The 15,524-nt window shown below is 28.1% G+C and overlaps 1 protein-coding gene across 1 annotated transcript; it reads right to left on the bottom strand.

Annotated features, from left to right (window-relative positions):
• Positions 1–5,751: 5,751 nt before the first annotated feature.
• Positions 5,752–7,774, bottom strand: LOC110672330 (cytochrome P450 77A3). The gene has a single exon (XM_021835073.2). It carries the CDS (start codon positions 7,512–7,514, stop codon positions 5,988–5,990), a length of 1,527 nt encoding a protein of 508 aa, XP_021690765.2. The 5' UTR covers positions 7,515–7,774; the 3' UTR covers positions 5,752–5,987.
• Positions 7,775–15,524: the final 7,750 nt, after the last annotated feature.

Below are 15,524 nucleotides of genomic sequence, written 5' to 3'. Positions count from 1 at the left end.
TTTAATTTGATTAATATTATTAATAATTTCTTAGAAAAAATATTTTTATCAATATTAATAATAAAATAATAAAATATAATAAATTTTAAATTAAATATTGAGTTAGATATATAGAGAATTATTAAATTAAAAATATTTATAAATATAAAAATAAATAATTAATTAAATTAATAATTAATAAATTAAAACATGACAATATAAGAAATTAGAAACTGATTATAATCGGTTTCTAATTTGGCCTTAATTATAATAAGTAGAATTGTTTAATTTTTGAAACCGAAAGAAATCGGTTTCTAAATATTAGGAATTAGAAACCGATCGGAAGTGGTTTCTAATTTCATCTTAAATTGAATAAGTAAAATACTTTTAACTTTTGAAACTGAATGAAATCGGTTTCTACTTATAAGGAATTACAAACCGAAACCGAATATAATCGGCTTTTAATTTAGTCTTAAATTTAATTAGTAAGATACTTTAACTTTTCAAACCGAATGGAATCGATTTCTAATTATGAGGAATTAGAAACCGAACCTAATCGGTTTCTAATTTAGCCTTAAATTTAATAAATAGAATACCATAATTTTTGAAATCAAAAGTAATCAATTTCTAAATATAAGAAATTAGAAACCGATCGGAAGCAGTTTCTAATTTAGCCTTAAATCGAATAGGTAAAATCTTTAACTTTTGAAACCGAATGAAATCGGTTTCTAATTATAAAGAATTAGAAACCGAATATAATCGGTTTCTAATTTAATTTAAATTTAATTAATAAGATACTGTAACTTTTGAAACCGAATACATTCGGTTTCTAATTATTAGAAATTAGAAACCAAGCCCAATCGGTTTCTAATTTAACCTTAAATTTAATAAATAAAATACCTTAAATTTTGAAACCGAAAGCAATCGGTTTCTAAATATAAGGAATTAGAAACCAACCGTAAACGGTTTTTAATTTGGTCTTAAATTGAATAGGTAAAATCCTTAACTTTTTAAACCGAACAAAATCGGTTTCTAATTATAAGGAATTAAAAACCAAATATAATCGGTTTTTAATTTGATATTAAATTTAATTAGTAAGACACTTTAACTTTTGAAACCGAATGTAATCGGTTTCTAATTATAACGAATTAGAAACTGAACTTTATCGGTTTCTAATTTACACCTAAATAGAATACCTTAATTGTTGAAACCGAAAGAAATCGATTTCTAAATTATAAGGAATTAGAAACGGAATAGAATCGGTTTCTATATTCGGTTTCAAATCCGTTTCTAATCCGTTTCTTACATATTTGATCCGTTTTGCTTAATTTTTGTTTCAAAAGCCGTTTCAAATTACAAACCGATACAAATCCGTTTCTATATTCGGTTTCTGTTCTGGTAAATTCTTGTAGTGGTATGTTGAGAGTATTAGAACCAATGTACCTATTTTCTATGCAAAAGTCAACATTTTAGTTGACTAATGAAATGAATAGTAATACCTAAACTTAAATTTCAAGAATTGTAAAGTTTAAAAGTGTAACAAGCCCTAGTACACCTAGCAAGATTGGTTTGGATAGGTTGGCATGCCAATAGGGTTCAGTTAGCAGTACTGCACATGGCATTATGTCATTCTGTGATTTTATGGCTTTTAGCCATTCTGACATTGTGTTGATACTTGGCCTTATGCCTAATATTTATTACAGCTCATTAGCTGTTCTGTTGCACACTGGGAGATACATATGTGACTAATGGTGTGACAGCCCGAAGTACTTGATACCCAGTGCCAGTTTATCCGTTTATCCAGTCCAGTCATCCAGTATAGGTTACTTGGGCAACTAAAAATGGAAGTGGATAAATTTAATGAAATTATGAATATAAGAAATACAAAATAAATAAAATTATCAATAATGATTGAAAAATTATTTGCATAAGACATCAGAACATGCACTGCATATTTATTTTCTATTATTTCTTTTTATTTTATTATTGGCACCATTAAGCATTATTGCTTTGCGCGTTGCTTTTTGCCACGTGTAGGTTCTGGAGAGACCGACCGAAAGCCCAGTAGACCACAGACTGGGTGAGACCATCTGCAGCTCTGCATAGTATCCGTGTCACCTCACTGTCTTCAGTGCATTGGTAGGACACTAGGTTTCATTTTGGTATTATGTAATCAAACTTTTATTTTCTCATGTATAATTAAGACTTATGTAATGTATTTTGATATTAATGTAAATAGTGAAAATTGTGTTTATGAATGGAACATTGAATATTTATTTATGACTTGTATATGAATATTATGTGAAATGAATGAATGAGAAATGGAAATATTGTTGAAAAATATTGAGACATTGTTGATGAAATGAAGTTTGGGAATGATAGAAAATTTTGGAAGTGCTTTTCATAGGTTTCGAAGAACTGTTTTATCCATTTTTAGCCGGCACTCTGTCGAATTTTCTATAAAATTTACGAAACCTCAAATAAATTATAATTTCAATAAATGACTTAAATGAATTATATTTCACAAATTATACTTCATAACTTTGAAAAAAAATAAATTAGGAATGATAAAAATGATTGAAATAAAATAGGGTGTTCTGGTACACTGTGTGACATATCTTACTCGGCTATACTATAGACAGGTAAGGGGTGTCACACTCTTGACACGACCCCCCCCCCCCCCTCCCCCCCTCCCCCCCTCAATGACTAATAACACATGCCTTACAATAATTAAATCAAAACCATGTGTTACAAGTAACTTTTGTCTCAAAAAGCCAAATGAGCACACATCTCGAGCTTAAAGATTTGAAAGGCTTGAGGGGACTAATGATATAACCTGCCCAAAACTAAGTAAAAAAGTCAATAGAAGATAGCATGGTAGTCAAAAGGCCAGCATAGCAATTAAAAGTCAAAAGATAGGTCAGAAGGTCAATCTGGTCAAGAAGTCTTAGCAAATAAGCAGCTCGAGCATCATATAGGTCAATATGGCCAAGACTAGCATCACAAAGCTTAGCCAGGCCTAGCCCTAGCCAGGACGAGCATCACATAGCTTGGCTAGGCCTAGACCGAACATAAAACATGCATAATACAGAGCAAGAGTTGGATTGGCTATTCACCCAGCTTAACCAAGCAACACCCAACCAAGCAATGATATAGAAAGTCGATCATGAAGGTAGGATTACAGGTGAGAATCTTGAGATAAGAGTTGAACACACCAAGATTTTTGCTATTAATTTCAACAGCGCTTTAGTCTCCAGTTTATAAAAATCAAGAGTAAAGCTCAAATTAGGTACGTTTTTCTATATTATCGAAACTCCATGAAATTCTATTTGAATAAGCTCTCAAATTAATCTCTAACTTGATACATTTTCATTATAGTACATGCTGACTTGGCATAAGAACTGATCAGGAAAACTCACGGCAACATCAAATACGATCAAAATATTTATACTGCGTAACTTTTTTTTTTTTTAACCATTTTATTGTTAGGAAAAAAATTTTAAAAAAAATTGTAAACCATGGCCACCAAAAATGACTGGCGGTGATTGTGGAGAGTAGGGGGGATCGATGATGGTCCTCTATACATATAAGACTTTATTTAAAAAAAAAAAAAAAAAAAATCATTTTGGTTGAAGTGCATTCACTTTTTAGAAAAATATTTTTTATTAATTTTTTTTAAATATTTTAAAAGTCAAGAAAATATGAAAAAGTAATTGATAAGAAATTATTTTTTAAAAAATAAATGAAGGTTAATTAATTGTACATTTGTCACACCAATTATTGCACAAAATTAGGCAAGCAAGTGCACTAACAGGTTGCTTTCGATGGTAGCCACACATAAAGGAGTTTACGAATAAATATAGGCAGAATTTTTCCTTTCAAATGACCTTAGAAAAAAAAAAAAAATCCAACACTACACTAATTGATACTGAACTAAATACGGAGACTGATAGTTAACTAGCTGTCTCGGCATTGTTGGGTGGTCCTGTCATGGGCACATTAATCATCTTTCTCTTTTTTACATCGCAAAGAAAATATCTCTTTCCACCATGTGGAAAACCAAATCATTCACGACCTTATCAACGGCTGTGATTTCAGAAGGTGGAGTTGATATTATGAGTAAATTAAGAAGGGAGACCATTTCAAGCCACCTTGAAGATGAGAGGAGTTAAACTAATTGACTTAAATTAATTCCACGTCTGCATATATAATTATTTCAATTACAATTAAGACAATAACTTAATCCATACTATTTATCTTAATTTAAGAGGAAATTTTGATAAGTTTGTCTTATTGTATATTTATTTACAATTGAGTTTATTAATGATTGATAGTCCCTTGAAACCGTATTTCATAAGTGATAGATAGTATAAGGAGAAATTCTTAGTTATCACTATATATGATAATTTACATGAAATGACATGTTAATTATATATATATATATAAAGTCTCATAAAATTGTAATTACTAACTAAATTTTTTTCTTTTAAACAATTTTAATATTTAATTAATTATTTATATATCTATTATTAATTTACTTGTCATTCTATATCAAAATAATGATTATATTGTATGATATAATTTCTAAAGTTGTATACATCAATGATAGAGATGATAATTTTTTATTCGATTGTGTTCAAGTCAAAATGACCATCATCCATTTAAATGTTTATTCAACTCGAATTTATATCACTTGCAAAAGTTAATGAAGTTTTAATTTAATGGTAAAACTAATCAAAATATTATGCTTTGAAATTAAGAGGTTTTAGGTTTAAATCCCATCAATATTGGATTATTTGTATTTACATATTATTTAATTATGTTTATTTAGTCTAATTTGATAATCCAATAAGTTCTAATTTAGTAATATTGATATCATCTATAAAATTATAAGATCTCAAATTCAACACAACAAAAAAACAAAGACTTAAAATTTAAGTACACTTGATTATCTCAAGTTTTACTTGTATAAAAAAATTCAAAATAAAAAAAAATCTGATCTTAATCCATTTACCAACTCTAATTCACAGAGTTCATCATCAATATTACTTAATGGGAGAATTTGGTTTTCCAGTTAACCTCTCCATGCCTTTATTGTGAAAAATTGCCCCTGATTGAATTGTTGAAATGGGTTAATGGCATTTATTGGAAACACTTTAGCTGCAAGCTAACTGATAATGACTCAAACCAAATCATAATTGTAAACTTTCGGTTCTCATTTAATAGCATATAAATATTGCATAATTAAGCTAAAAATGAGCGGAAAAATTTTGCAACTTATATATATTACCTTAGTGGATGAAATGAGTACACGAAAATGGCCAAATTACATATTATAGCAGCATTTTTTTAAAATTATAATTTTATCCCAATTGAGTGTAATAAATTTTCTGTTCAAAACCAAAGATAAATTAACAAAAAAAACTTTGTGCTACCTATTTTGGGTTCAGAAAGATTAATTATATATATAAGCAACAGATGAAAAATTATTATGAATATGTTAAACTATATAATCTTTATATGTTAGAATAGATAAATTCTTGCTCAGGTTCAATTCATGGTAAATCCAAGGCATAATATGCATAATAGGATCCATATATAAAATAGGCAAAACTTATATATTTATATTTTAAATTTATAAAAATAATTTGATAATTTAAGAGAATTGAATCTCGTATGAGTTTTCAATAGAAAATGTCTTTACAGAAAATATTTGAAATTTCTATTAAAATGTATTATAATGGAGAAATAAAATAATTAAAGAAAAGAACAAGAAAGAAAACTGTTCTATCAGCAAGTTTCAAATTCATACATAAAAAAACTCAATAAATCATATTTATTGTTACATAATTCTTGAGGAATATTTAATAGTTAAATATATAATAACAACATGTAGGAATAGCAATTAAAAGAAAACTTAAATAACAACGTATGAATAACACAATAAATTATTTATAGATATATATATATAGAGAGAGCATTTGAAATTACCTTTACTTATATAAACCTTAACTCCTGGGCTTGATCTTAGCTCTAAGAGTATTCTTCATGACCACAGTGAACTCCAACTTCCCACTAAAATCCACATTCTTATCTGATGGGTAAGCACTCCATTCAAATTCTTGAACCATTCTTGCAATCATTAGATGCAAATGCACAGTGGCTAACCCTAAACCAGGGCAAATCCTCCTCCCTACACCAAACGGTGTCATTTTTACTTCAGTCACTCCGGTTATGTCGACTTCCTCCCTGCCGGAAACGAACCGGTTCGGATCGAATTTTTCTGGATTGGACCAAATTCTTGGATCCTCCCCTATTGCTGGGGAGAAGATTTCAACATTTGTATCAGTTGGAATATCATACCCTCCCAAAGTTGTTGCTTCGGTTACTGCATGGGTTAGTAGAAAAAATGTGGGTGGGTGTTTACGTAGCAATTCTTTTACGATTGCCTGTAAATAGCCCATCTTTTCTACGTCTTTTTCATCAACTTTCCGATCACCCACTGTTTGTTTTATTTCATTGTACAACTTAGCTTGAACATTGGGATTGTCGATAAGCTGTGCGATGCCCCACTCAACTGCCGTCGCCGTGGTATCGGTTCCACCGTTGAGGAACTCTGAGCAAAGGGTGACCAGTTCTTGATCGGTGGGAGATGATTTTCGCCCTTCGATATTTAGGTCATAAAGGGTATCTAAATATGAGAATGATATTGCTGTTGAATCTGATCCTGGGTTTTGGAGAGCCTTTCGGCGCTTTTCGATCAAGGGAACCATGAAATCAACTTGCTGTTTTCTAACTTGAGATACCCTTTTCCTTTGCTTGGAGAAAAATGGACTCAAAATTGGAAGAAAATCATCGATTCTTGGATCAAGAACTATCAAGACTGATTTCATTATTTGATCCATCTTGATGATTGTTTCTTCATCCATTTCAAGCCCAAAACACATAGTTAAAAGTATACAGAACACTGCATACCGAGCATTTTTAAGCACCCAAACAACTCCATCGTTAGCCTCAGCCTCAGTTCTAAGCCGATGGATAAATTTATCCATTGCACTTTCTCTTACGTTTCGAAACTCCTTAATCCTGCTTGAACTAAGCATATTCTGCACCATATTCCGCCTCAGTGACCGCCACACAGGGCCATAAACGGCGGCGTTGACAGTGAACTTGTTGCAGCTAAAGATGGCTCTTGTAGGGTTTTCGCGAGGTCTGGTAGCAAAGAGAGGACCCCTTTCAATGAGTGCTTCATGGACTAACTTAGCATCAGTAAGGATTATGAGTGTTCTTGTTCCCATCTTGAGAGTAAAGATTGGACCATATTTTGGACGTAAGTCTTCCACATACTGAAAAAATGGCTTTCCAGAGCAAGCGACCTGGAAAAGATTGCCAACCACAGGCCAACCAGGCGGTCCTGGAGGAAGATTTAAGCGTTTGGATTTGGTTTTGCGAGAAAACAAGAAAATAAGACCTGAAATGAAGAAGGCAAGAATGGAAAAGAAGAGATGATAGTGAGAGGCAAAAGAAGAAGCCATTAATTCTATCTGTTTCTGTTTGTCGTCGATGGAAAGAGGAGGTGATGAGGTAAAGTTGGTAAGAAAGATGGTATATAAGAATGGAAAGAGCTTGAAATTGCAGGTGGGATTTAATTAATAATCATCATATTCTCTACCAAAAGTTTATGGCTCTTGTTAAATGCCAATTTTATTCTCCTCACCAGGAAATTAAGTGGTGATACTATCCAAGGATTTCCTATTGCCATGCGCAATACTCGTTACAGAAACTTTTATCTAGAACAAATTCATTATATACGCAAGACATCAATATGTTGGCAAAATTATATATAAAATAAGTGAAATGAGAAAAAAAAAAAAATCAGATAAGTTTTTCCTAATTGGAAAGAAAAAAGGAAAAAAAAAAAACTTAAAGAGCATAATTAACCGATTGAGTTAGCTTTCGAACTTTAATTACAACTTATTTACCTTGTTATTTTATTAAATTTTAAACTTTTACTTTTAAATGTACTAAGTGTATTCTATAATTTGACAATTTACAATTAAATATTACCCTAATTTTAGGGAATCATTTAAAATTTTTCCCATTATATAATTTTATTATATGAATATAAATAATGTTTAAATTTATATTACTCTATTTTATTTTTATTACTATCTCTTAAATTTTTTTAAAAATATAAAGTAATTTGAGATTAGTTAAATATCATTTTCATCATTTTAAAATATCAAAAATTTTTATATTCTCCTAATATATTAAAGAAACATATTATATTCAACTATTATCTTTTATTTAGTAATATTAATAATATACTAAAAAATATTATTAATAATTTAAAAATCATAAAATAATGAAAAAAATTAAAATTATATATATATATATATATATATATATATATATATATATATATATATATATATATGGAATAAATATGTCAATATATTTTAATATACCTAATAATAATGAATACTTATTATAGCGTTAAGAGATAAATATTAAATAATTTATAATTTATATATAATTGGAGTTAATAACGTAATCATAATTTAAAACAATTAAATAACTGATTAATAAAAAAAATTGATGAAATTAAATAATTATATTTTACAAATAAATCACCACTTTAACATAATTTTATAATCATAGGTGGTAGTACCAAAGAGAAACATGCATGCTTTCAATTGTTAGAAAAGTTTTATTTGCTTTATATATGCAAATAGATTATTCATCAGCTAAAGAAAAGAACAAAGGAATTACATCTAACCACAACTAAAAGCCACAAAAGCTAGTAAAATAAGGGTGCATGGTTTCCATGTGAATAATGGTTATAAGTCTTTAATGCTTGCAACTACTCCAATCTGAAGCTGACAGATTAATGAATTTAGTCTAAATAGAAGAAGAAATTGTGGATAAAACAAAACCAAGAAAACTTGGAAGATTTTTGTGGCTTACATAGTTCAGAATATTTATAATTTAGCGATCGTTGTAACTAAAATCAATGATATGAAGTGGACCTTTTTCTAAATCTCAACGGAATTTTTATATGTTAGGCGCTGAAAATATATGCAGATGTAACCCAAAGAAAGTATCAAATTCAAAACATAAGGCGTGATTATCCAAGAGATAAGAGAAGAAGGGGGGAGTAACAAGTCTGCAATTGTACCTTTCATAACCATTTGAGCCTCTCTTTTATAGGCTTTAACAGTGATAAAAGAAATATTAAGGAGCATATAGCTCATGTTAGAAGCAAAAAATGGGAAGCATATTATAGCCGTTGGAATTTTGCTACAATGGTTTTAAACAAGGTAATCAATTTGAAATTATTCAATACAACTGTTATATAAACAACAGATAAATTTGGACTACTTATTATGATGGGACCCACATAGAATTCACCATAATTAATCACTATATTAAGGCTTAAAAAAACTAAAATAATGAAGCAGTAAAAGGAGAGCCAAAAGAAACATGCGCAAGAGAATTTTCACCTTTTCCCGCAAGATTGTGTGGTGTGCACCTAGTTAAAAGGGTTTTTCAATTAGCTTGTTTGATTGTGTGCTTTGTTCTTCATTTAATCCAAGAAAAGTGTTGGGTTAAATGAAACTTTTCTTCTCTATATTGTGGGACAATTAACCTTTTGTAATATCTCATTGTATTATAATAAACCCCACACATGACGAAAGGTTGATATCTCAATTTGGATTAAATCCAAAATATTAATTTTAGTGCTTTTTTACTTATGAACCAAAACTTGAATAATTAATTTTTAACTCACTAAAATTTGTGTGAAATACAAAGATTTCTATGGATCAAAACTTTTCTTGTGAATTAGAGAATTTAACATTCATATTACTTTCTCAATATGTTATTGTTCAACATGGTTTGGTATGAACTAGGCCATCTACATGATTGCCTTTCATGGATGCACTCAAGACTTCGTCTAAAATCTAATTGAAGTGGCCTCACTACATCTTTCCTTTTTTTTTTTTCTAAAGATAGAAGTGCATTAAAAGCCTAACCAGGCAACGAGGAAGATATTTGGGTTACAAAGCAAAAGACGAGTTACGCAAAGAATTAACCACCAATGAATGCGCCACATTGTTTGCTTGTCTTGGGACGAAAGAGACGGCCTCATCTAGGTTCTGAGCAAGGAGTTTTATATCTGCCACAATACCCGCAATTGAGGGGATTTCAGATCATTAATAACCAAAAGAGATTCCCCTTCAATGACGACCTTCCTCAGGTTTCTAGATATCGCAAAAGACACAGCTTCCCTGCATGCCAGACCTTTGAACACATGGGGATCAGCACAATTCCTATAAACTTTCCCTTGCCAACCGAGATCAAAACCCTCATTATCTCTTGCCATGAGAGCTAAGGCTCCACGGCTCCTGGGATTTAGAAACAGCAGCATCGAAATTTATCTTCGTGAACCCACTCATATAGGTAATTGTATAATATGTATATTGCACATACACCTCCTAAACGGATATGGAATTATTAAGAGCAACACCTCCTAAACGGATGTGGAATTATTAAGAGCAAAATTAACTCTATCCTGAGGTTATACCATTACAATAGTATGTTTCTCATTATGATCAAGGAACTTGTTATTACCCGCATCACCATTAAAATAGTATGTTTCTCATTATGATCAAGGAACTTGTTATTACCCGCATCAGCAAGTAACTTTTTTCTTTTGATGTTTTATTTCAATTTATTATTATACGATATAAATTTACTTTATTAAATAAATAAATTATAAATTTAAATGAATTTTAATAATCTAGATATATATTTTTATCAAAATTTTAATATTTAAATTTTTAAATGTATAAAATAAATTAATTTTCTAATAAAAATAATAATATTAAAGTAAATTTTAATCTCTTCATTTTCGCTCCACATAATATTTAGATCGAAGATAATTAGATGCGACATTTACTATTCTTTTCTAAACTAAATCTTTTCCTTTCCTAATCTGTTTGTAAAATGCAAGATAAAGGCCAGCGTCCAATTTCCTTCTTTCCCAAATTACAGACCTCAAAATTTTCTCCGTCTTTCCCAAATTGCATGCCTGAAAATTTCTCAGCGACTATCCTCCTCTCCACAACCCCCCAACCCCACCCACAACCACCACACCACACCCCCCGCCCCCCACCCCCCAACAACAAAGTCGCTATCGCTTGCTGTCCCTCGACCTTGTTAATTGGTCGCAGTTTGAAGATTCTGCTCTGTCTCTCTCTCACTAACTATGTGTAGCTTCTGTTGTGCTGGGATTGAATTAATGATATTCATAATAAAATAAAATAAAAATTACCTTAGATTGAGGAGAAGGATACACTGTTCCAAAACCCTAGAGCTTCTGTTACCCACGTTAATGAAGATTTTATGAAGTTACTTTTCTTATTTATTTATTTATTAAAGTTATAAATTAAGAAAAATTTTAAAATACATGGGAAATATTAAAATAAGTTCTATGTGCAAAAATAAAAAATAATATATTCCTTTATTTTAAAAGATAGTTCCATATATTATTAAAAAAAAAAAAAAAAAAACGTATAAACACCTATAAAAGAGAGGTTTCACAATATGTGAGACCTGCTAGTCGCACTATATAATTATTTTGAGTCAGTGACAGGTGTCGGCAACAACAAAAAAAAAAAAACCCGCTTGCTCCGTATGCTACTCTTGCTGTGTATTTGTAACTTACTGTTTTCGAAGATACTGTGGTAGAATTTGATGCCGTTATGGCTTCAAAAGTATTTGCTGTTAATGTAGAATTCCTTGACATTCTGGAATTTAATAGTGCTTAAATGGGAATAAAACATAAATTGACTAGCAATCAATTAATTTGAAGAAATTATAATAATTTTTATTAGGCTTTAATTATTTGTTTCATTTATAATATTTTTTAAAAATATTTATCATATTTTTTAGTGTTTAATATATGAAGTATTTAAAAAATTAATTAAAAAAATACTTTTTTAATTAAAAAATTAAATAATTTTAAAAAAAATATTTTTATTTTTATGCTGTGATAATATTATTAAAATATTAAAATATTTATAGATATATAATATAAACACATACTATTAGTTTAATATTATAACAAAATAATAAAAAAAATAAAAAATATTTTTAATGAAAAATATTTATGTATAAATTATTTTCTATAAAATAAACGAAGCCTTAGTTTAACACTAATTTATGAATAATGTCATTATATCTGTAAATAATAATTAAAAACTTAAATTCAAATATACCTCAAGGATAGGTTTTTCTAATTACAATTTGTATCAACAAATTGTTTACTTTGAAATTGAATTGATAAATGGCTAAATGAATTTATAAATTTTTTAGTTTTAGTTGAAACTTTAAATTTAGTTTAAAACTAAAACTTTTATATTAGTTATAATTTTAACAATTAGCTAAATCAGATGATTTAATTAACAAAAATCGTTTAAATATTTGCCTACATTAACAACATTTATCAATTCTTTTAATTTTTAATCAATTTTAGTAATTATTCTTAAATTAATAAAAAAATTATTTTATTAAATCAAATAAAGTGTAATTTTAAATATTTCTCTCCCTTTCTCTTTATGCGTGTGTGGAAAATATTAAAATTATTAAATAAATTAATATAATAAATAAAAAAATTTAAATTATTTTGTCATTTTATGATTTCAATTATTTTTTTATTAAATTTATTATAATATGAAAGATTTGATACCAAATTGATAAAATTAAAAATTTGGCTAAATTTAATAATTTACATGAAAGTTTTTTTTTTTTTCAATTAGGCTTGATAAATTAATGGTTTTCCAATTTAGACCGATTTGATTGGTTGGATTACAAAATTTAATACAAACAAAAATTAACTTAAACGCTTATTTAATTTTTATACTTTAAAAATTATAAAAAAATTTGAAAATTATCAAAATTTAAACTCATAAATTTTCCACTAAATTATTAGCTTAATGACTTGAATTGACTGTCTATTTAATGAACTGATAAACTCAGCTACGAGTTAGACAAGTTTTGGTTGGTGATCTTAGACAAATTTTGGTTGGTGATCACTTGATAATTGAGCAAAATTTTGAATTGGTTTATCATTAATGTGAAAGTTAAAGAAAAGAAAAAGAAAGAAAGAAAATGATTTTCTTGTGAGAATGAGTTGTACGCAACTAAGTTATCTAAGAACTTTTGCTCTTGGATGTTCTTGTTTAATAATTTTGAAGTTAAAAGAGGCCCTACAAGAGGTTCACTAGAACCTTTTTGCCAAGTGACCATGCGAAACAAAGAAAATTAAAGCTATATTTCCGCTAGCCTGGTTTGGTAAGTTATTGATTTAAAAAAATATAGGGGGGCATTGTGTCCCCTAAAATTTTGAAAATTTTTAAAGATTTAATGGTAATTTTTCAAAATTTTTTTTTTTTATTTTTATATTAAATTTTGATGAATATAGACCTTAAGAGTTTTAAGAGTTTTAAAAGTTTTAAAAAAATTTAATAATAATTTTATATAAATTTTATTTTATAATTATATTATCATCATTAGTTAATCAATACTTTCAATCAACATCTAAGTAAGTACTTTATTAATAAATAATGTATTTTATTTGGCCCCTAAATTAAAATTCTGACTTCGTCACTGCTGTTATATATTTGTACATGTTAACTTCTTATAAGTTTAATCGTCAAATTATTTTTTTAAATAAAATTTAAAATTAATTAAGATAAAAAAAATCATGCTATGCTTCTAAAAGTTTATTAACTTTTAAAATTTTACTGTAATTTTTTTAATGAACTTTATGGAGACAAAATAATATAATTATATATATGATAAATTAATAAATGAATTTTAGTTAATTTTTTAAATAAAATTTTATTATTTATGTTTTATATGTTGATTTAAAAAAAAATAAAATTAGATCAGATTTGCTATAATAATTGAAAGTATATGACTCACTTAATTGACTCAGATTTGAGTTCCACTCCTCAATCTCTAGCTCGTACTCAAAAATTATAATACATATACTTTGAAGTTTAAATTAATAAACTCTATACCAACCATAACCCTATCCCAATTTTTTTTTCTCTTGCTTTTATTTGAAAAAAAAATTATTTGATGGAGAAAAACAAAATTTTAGAAATTTTATTGATATTGTAAAGGGTAGAAATGAGAAAACATTACCATGAGAAGAACCTTACAGGAACTTGTCTGCCCAGTAGTGCCATTATCTTGGAATTTTTATCTTTCTCCTAACTATCAGAATAATAATAACATTCGTCCAACAATAAGCATTGAATGCAGTAATAAAATTCACTATATTTTCAACAAAAAAATTTAAATTAGTATTATCATGAATCGTTAAACTCATACAAGGAATACATGATAAATCCAAAAATAATGATAACATTCTTGTAGAAAGAAAAAGGGAATTTTACCTTCAAGATTGCAATAATTTTATCAAATGCCAAACAAGACCAACTTTCTGCGGCGAGAGACATTAATGACTAATATATTTCAACGTCTCACTTTATAAGTTTATGGGATTATAAAGTTGATTATTTTTTTCGCTAGTATTACTTAATTGCATTGCACTGTTTTATGATAACTTAGAAAGTGTGGATCCAATTGATAAAGTATTAATTGAACCGAAGGGTTGTTGGCTACCATCGATTGATGGAGGTAGGCGATCGTAGGTGGCGTCCACTCGTGGTGCCACGTATGTAGTCTCATAGCGGCTAATTCTCTGCTGCTGCATTCTTCCTCACATAGCTCTGCTCGTTTGTTGAGGTCAATCAAATTTGATCAATTTGGAGAGAACACATTTGAGTTTTGAGCCTACAATCTTAAAACAGAGCATCGAAAGGGAGAGTGTATGGACAAACAGTGAAGGGCATTTGAAGGAGAAGGAGCAGAACTGACGGTGTTTGGTGACGTGTACGGTAGAGTGTAGAGAGAGAAATATCTATGGATGAAGAGAGGTTGAAGTTAGTTGTTCTTGCTACGCAGCGTTTCTTCAGTTGCGGATTCAGTTTTTAGTTAATATAAAAAAAAATATATGATTAAAAATTTAAAACATAATATCATGAAATTAAATTATTATAAAAAATAATTAATTTTACAACTAATTATTACAACTAACTTAAATTAATTGCTATTAGCCAATAAATTTATAATTGATTTGTTATTTCAATTTTTTTTAATAAAATAGTTAATATTTTTAAAAAAAAATTTATAATTGATCGAAGAATTAATTACTAAATCGATTTTTATTATTAACTGATTTATAATTAATTTTTAAAATCAATTGCTTTATAATTAATTTTTAAATCAATTATTAATTGATATTAAAAAAATTTTAAATATGTAATTAGTAATTAATTATAAAATCAGTTGTTAAAATTTATTACTGATATTAATCGATTTTAAAATTAGTTATTAACAGTAATTAAATTAGAGAATCATTTATTAAATTAAAAAATTATTTTAATTAACTCTAAATTTAGCAATTAATT

The sequence above is a fragment of the Hevea brasiliensis genome, chromosome 8, assembly GCF_030052815.1.
Source record: "Hevea brasiliensis isolate MT/VB/25A 57/8 chromosome 8, ASM3005281v1, whole genome shotgun sequence".
Taxonomy (NCBI): Eukaryota; Viridiplantae; Streptophyta; class Magnoliopsida; order Malpighiales; family Euphorbiaceae; genus Hevea; species Hevea brasiliensis.
This window is presented reverse-complemented; position numbering and strand designations above follow the sequence as displayed.

Coding starts and splice junctions, on each gene's coding strand:
- LOC110672330 (XM_021835073.2), bottom strand. CDS start 7,514: ATGGCTTCTTCTTTTGCCTCTCACTATCATCTCTTCTTTTCCATTCTT.